The sequence below is a fragment of the Scyliorhinus canicula genome, unplaced genomic scaffold (genome assembly GCF_902713615.1).
Source record: "Scyliorhinus canicula unplaced genomic scaffold, sScyCan1.1, whole genome shotgun sequence".
In the NCBI taxonomy this organism is placed as follows: Eukaryota; Metazoa; Chordata; class Chondrichthyes; order Carcharhiniformes; family Scyliorhinidae; genus Scyliorhinus; species Scyliorhinus canicula.
Window position 1 is genome coordinate 2,386,065 of NW_024055654.1, and position 6,140 is coordinate 2,392,204.

A 6,140-nucleotide genomic window follows, 5' to 3' on the forward strand; every position below is an offset into this window, starting at 1 on the left:
ATACGAATTTGTAACTCGGAGTTAAACACTCTGTCATGAAGAAACATTTGAAAAATATTGCCCTCAACAATGATGGCGACTGAGCCTGCTGCTGCCCCCAATGAAGATGGTGGATGCGCGTGCGCTTCGCTACTACCGCCCCAGCACAGGTGGTGGGTGCGCGCGCGCACGGCAGCGAGTGCCCCAATAAAGTTGGCGAGTGCGCATGCGCAGCTACGCTGGTGCGTGGAGAGATGGTGGACTCGCTGTCCCGTCTGTGAGAAAGCTCAGGGCCCCCGGTACCGGTAGGTTATTCTTCCGGGTTTTCGGTTTACATAACATGTTTAAGAAGTGTGTCCAACGACGCGCCTAATCGAGCTCTCCCTCGCTTCCGCCATTCCCAACTTTCCGGATTTTGGATCCCAGAAAGAACTTTCGTTGCGCCGCCATTAATCGCACTGCGCATGCTTCACTTGCCCCAGTACCGCCCCCTCATTCACTCCGATTGGCTGGAGGACCAGCCACTCCCGACCAGTCATCTGAATCCGCCCCCTGAACCCTATTGGTCAGCAGCTGCCGTCAATCATTGCCCGGGCATTGTGAGGTGTCAGATGAGAGGTCCGTATCGGGGGGCGGGATTTACTGACACCAGTGGGGCCCCAGAGCCGAATGTGAAACATTGAACATTCTCCACTCTCACTGTCCGTCACTTCCGGCTTCTCTCCACAAACAACCTCACAGAGACCAGGGGGGCGTCACTGACCCAGTGACAATGTCACTGCATTAGTGGGAAAGTCTAATGTAACCCCTCCTGTTCAAAACGGCAGAAAATAGGAAACTAGTTAGTTTAAAACCTCTTGTTGGGAGACTTGGAATCCATTATTGAGGAAGTAGTAACTGGACATTTGGAAAGTCAAACCGCAATCCATCAGTCAGCGTGGTTTTGTGAAAAATGAAATGAAATGAAAATCGCTTATTGTCACGAGTAGGCTTCAATGAAGTTACTGTGAAAAGCCCCTAGTCGCCACATTCCGGTGCCTGTCCGGGGAGGCTGGTACGGGAATCGAACCATGCTGCTGGCCTGCTTGGTTTGCTTTAAAAGCCGGTGATTTAGCTCAGTGAGCTAAACCAGCCCCTAGGGTAGATTGTGTTTGACTCATTTGTTTGGAGTTGTTTAAAGTAATAAGCCAGATATTTGGACTTCCAGAATACATTTGAGAAGATGGAATTTAACATGCATAAGTGTGAGGTTATCCATTTTGGTCAGAGGAATAAAAAGGCAACTTATTATTTAAATGGAGAGAAACTTTAGAGGACGTTGGTTTGGGTGATGAACAAATATTTCACATCTGTCTCCAGCCAAGAGAATGAGGAAGTAGATATGGAACTCTGGGAGAGAGACCGAGAGTTTCTTGAGCGAATTGACAGAAGGAGTGCCAAGGCATTGGAAGTGTTGGCAGGCTTAAAAGTGGACAAATCTCCAGGTCTGGATGAATTGTGTCCAGGATGCTGTGGGAGGCGAGATTGTAGGGGCCCTGACCCAAATTTCTAATTCCTCTTTGGCTATGAGGTTGGTGCTAGAGGACTGGAGATCAGCTAATATGATTCCACTATTTAAGGAAGATTGTCGAGATAAGCCAGGGAACTGCAAAGCAGTGAGTCTCACGTCAGTGGTAGTGGAAACTATCGGAGAAAATTCTGACGGAGTGAATCTATCTCCACTTGGAGAGGCAAGGTTTGATCAGGAATAGTCAGCATGGCTCAGCGGGAGGTCATGCCTCACAAATTTTGATTGATTGATTGACACCAGGTGTGTTGATGGTGGTAGTGACGTAGTTTACACAGATTTCAGCCTTTGACAAGATCCCACATGGGAGACTTTATAAAGAAGACAAATACACATGTGATACAGAGTAACATGGTAAGGTGGATTCAAAATTGGCTTAGCTGTAGGAGAGGGTGATGACAGACGGCTGCTTTAGTGTCTGGAAGCCAGTGTCCAGTGGGGTTAGCACAGGGATCTGCGCTGGGTCCCCTGTTGTTTGTCATTTATATAAACGCCATAGATGACTTTGTGTGGGGTAGAATCATTACCTTTGTGGATGACACACAGCTTGGCCTGGTGATTAACAGTGAGGTTGAGTGTCTTGGGTTACAGGAAGATATAGACAGGATGATCAAATGGGCAGAAACGGGGCAGATGGAATTTAACCCTGAAAAATGTGAGGTGACACACTTTGGAAGGAGTAATTTGAAAAGGAAGCATTCAATGAACGGCCTGACACTGTGACGTCTGAGGAACAAAGAGACCTTGGCCTGTTTGTCCATAGATCTCTAAAGGTGGAAGGGCAGGTTAATAGGATGGTGAAAGAGGCATATGGGGCACTTGTCCTTTAGCAATTGAGGCATAGATGGGGTCGCAGTGACGTCTCAGGAACAGTGACGTCAGCCTTCAGACCATCTTCATGTTGTATTTGGCGTCATCCCCGCTGCTGCCTCCGCCGCCCCCGCCAGCGTGCGGCACGAAGTCGACATGAATGTTGTGTTTGATGGGCCCGCTGACCCGGCTCCAGATGAAGAGTAAAGTGAAGCAGAGCGACACCACGGTGAAGAAGGAGGTGAAGCCCATGGTGGTGGCCACCAGCAGCGTGTGGGTGTCGAAGGGGTATCCGGGCCGCAGGCCGGCCTTGGCCCGGGAGTCGGAGCGCCCAGCCAGTCCCAGCTCCTGAAGCGAGAGCGGCCGCACCTGTAGCGAGGCTGAGGCCGTGGCGTTGCCGCCGGCGTTGCGGGCCACACAGCGGTAGGTGCCGGAGTCCATGCGGCGGACCGAGGTGATCTGCAGGCTGCCGTTCGGCAGGAGGCGGCTGCGGCCCACGGCGGGGCCAGAGAGGAGCGGGGGCGCGGGGGGCAGGCTGGGGTCCGGACGCCCGGGGAGGAGGCCGCGGTCCTCGGGTTTCAGGCCCTGGTCCTCGGCTATTAGGCCCAGGCCCCCGGGGAGGCCCATCCCAGCCTCGGGGTGGCCTAGCCGCTGGCGCCGTGGGTTGAGCCACATGATGAGGGGCAGCGGCTGGCCGTCAGCCGAGCAGCGCAGGGTGACGGTCTGGCCCTCTCGGGCCTGCAGCCGCTGCGGCCTCTTGTCGCGGATGCGGGGCCGGCGGCAGCTGAAGGTGCTGGCAGGGAGGGAGCCGGCGGCCTCGGGCAGGCGGCGGCCGCGGAGGGGCGGCGGGGAGGCACAGGCGGGCGGCTGGGAGCCCAGGAAGCGGAGGCGATGGCGCCGGCGGACGATCCAGAGCAGGCGGCAGTCGCAGGCCAGCGGGTTGAGGCCGAGGCCCAGGCTCTGGAGGGAGGCCAGCGAGCGGAAGGCGGTGGCCGGCAGGCTGGCCAGCTGATTGGCCGTGACGTCCAGCAGCCGGAAGTAGATGAGGCCCCGGAAGGCGGCGTCATGGATGACGCGCAGGCGGCCGCCCACCAATCGCAGCTCCTCCAGGCGGGTCACATGCTGCAGCAGCGCTCCGCGGATGGCAGTGATGGGATTGTGGGAGAGGTTGAGGAAGCGCAGGTAGGCCTGAGTCCTCAGGCTGGCATAGGGAACGTCGCTGAGGTTGCAGCGGGTGACTGAGAGCCAGACCAAATTGAGGCCCAGGAGGCAATCGGGGCCTAGTTGGGCCAGCGAGGCCCATGAGTCGATTTCCAGCAGGCGGAGACGGGACAGGCCCTGGAAGGGGCGGCCGGGCAGGGCGGTGGCCTTGGGAAAGGCCAGCAGGCGGAGGGCGGTCAGGTTGAGGAGGGGGGAGAGGACAGGCCCGGGCGGCCAGGCCAGCGCGGCGCCGCGGACGGTGAGTTGGTTGAGGCCGCTGAGGCCTGCCCAGGCCCGCGGGCCGGCCCAGGCCAGCTCGGGGGAGCCCAGGCTGAGGGTGCGCAGGGCGGCCAGGCCGCGGAAGGTGTGATCGCTGAGCAGCAGCAGCGGGTTGCCGGCCAGCTCCAGGCTGCGGAGGGCGGCCAGGCCGCGGAGGGCTCCGGGCTGCAGGTAGCGCAGGAGGTTGTGGCCTAGGCCCAGGCGCCATAGCCGCTCCAGGCCGCCCAGGGTGGCGGCTTCCAGCTCCCGCAGCCGGTTGTGGCCCAATTCCAGCTCCTCCAGCCGACGGCTCAGGCCTCGCGCCGGGCCCCAGTCCAGCCGCTCCAGCCGGTTGCCGCTCAGGTCCAGCGCCCGTGTGCCAGCCGGGATCCCCCGCGGCAGCGCCTCCAGCCCCCGGGACGAGCAGCTCACCGTCCGGTTGGGGCTCCAGCAGAGACAGTCGGAGGGGCAGCCGAGCCCCGGGCCCAGGAGGAGGAGCAGGGGGAGGAGAGGAGGCCACACCACCGGCAACAGCGTCCTGCCCCCCGGCCTGCAAAACAAACACAACAGGGGGTCAGTGAGGGGAGCTGGACCCCCAGACACACACCCACACACAGGGCACCTCTCCCCCACACAGGAGACCACCCCCACACACACACCCACACACAGGGCACCTCTCCCACACACAGGACACCACCCCCAGACACACACCCACACACAGGACTCTGCCCCCAGACACACACCCACACACAGGACACCGCCCCCAGACACACACCCACACACAGGACACCGCCCCCAGACACAGACCAACACACAGGTCACCGCCCCCACATACAGGACACCGTCCCATGACACACACCCACACGCAGGACACCGCCCCTGACACACACAAACACACAGGACACCGCCCCTGACACACACAAACACACAGGACACCGCCCCCAGACACACACCCACACACAGGACTCCGTCCCCTGACACACATCCACACACAGGACACCGCCACCTGACACACGCCCACACACAGGGCACCGTCCCCTGACACACATCCACACACAGGACACGGCCCCCTGACACACGCACCCACATACAGGACACCGCCCCCAGACCCACACACAGGACACCGTCCCCTGACACACACCCACACACAGGACACCGCACCCAGACACACACCACCTCCCCCAGACACGCACCCACACACAGGACACCGCCCCCAGACACACACCCACACACAGGACACCTCCCCCACACATAGGACACCTCCCCGCAGACACACACAGAACACCACGGCCCATACACAGGACACCCACCCCCCACACACAGGACCCCCCCCCCGCCCCAGACACAGGATGCCCCACCTCCCCCCCAAACACAAATGCCCGCGCGCATAGGAACCCCTTTCCCCAGACACCCACAGGAGCCCCCTCACACACAGGATCCCCGGTGTCCCGAACACCACCAGCCCCTCTCCTTTGGACCACGTATTTGTCCCGGGTTTACGGGGTGGGGACAGGGGAGTGGGCCTAGATTCAGGTGCTCTTTCACAGGGTCGGCGCAGAACCGATAGGCTAAATGGTCTCCCTCTGCCCTGTAGGGATTCTGCGGTTCGACTCTTTTTCCCCCAGACCCCATCATGCTGGGGTGGGGGGGTGGGTGGTCTCCCCCACTCTTCAGTAACTTCCCCGGGGCCTCTAGGACCGCCCGCCCGCCCACCTCCTCTGGACTGGATCCTCTCCGGAATCCCCACCCTGCACCCGTCCCCATGACACAGCCTTGTCCACCTTCCCTCTCGTACCCTCTCCACTACCCTCCACAACACCCCCCTCCCCCCACCCCCCACATCGTCATCCCCTCTTGTGGCTTCACCTCGCTCCCACAAACACCTTTGTGTCCTTCCCAAATTTCTATGCAAGGGCGGGCTTCGGGGTACAGAGAGAGATGGGAGGGGTTGAATATATTTGACTGAAAATCGTGATTACCTCATAAGCTTCATATTTATGACGAAGAGTTTGAGGGTCTTCTTCGGTCCTGTATCTGCTGACGGTCCGGGAACAGCTTTCGCTGTACAAGGAGCGACTGCCGCTTGTCAGCTTGTTTTAATCCTGCTGGGATCTGGTTACAGGTTACACACCAGCTGGAGCCTGTGGCTGAGGCTCCGGACGAGGGGCTTGATCGGGTTTCAATATAAACATTGTTCCTCCTGAATATTTAAACATTTGACATGGATAAACACCGGGGCAGAAAGAGAAAATACCGGCTCAAAGTGTGAAAAGCTGGAGTGTGACCCACATTCATCTACACAGAGCAACCTGCTAGACAGGGAGTA

General features: G+C 59.0%; 1 protein-coding gene across 1 annotated transcript; it reads right to left on the reverse strand.

The window, feature by feature from the left end:
• Positions 1 to 1,833: 1,833 nt before the first annotated feature.
• LOC119960564 (leucine-rich repeat and immunoglobulin-like domain-containing nogo receptor-interacting protein 1) lies at positions 1,834 to 5,869 on the reverse strand. The gene is made up of 2 exons (XM_038788225.1): positions 5,794 to 5,869; positions 1,834 to 4,364 (listed from the first exon to the last, which is right to left on the reverse strand). Exons 1-2 carry the CDS (start codon positions 5,805 to 5,807, stop codon positions 2,432 to 2,434), a joined length of 1,947 nt encoding a protein of 648 aa, XP_038644153.1. The 5' UTR covers positions 5,808 to 5,869; the 3' UTR covers positions 1,834 to 2,431.
• Positions 5,870 to 6,140: the final 271 nt, after the last annotated feature.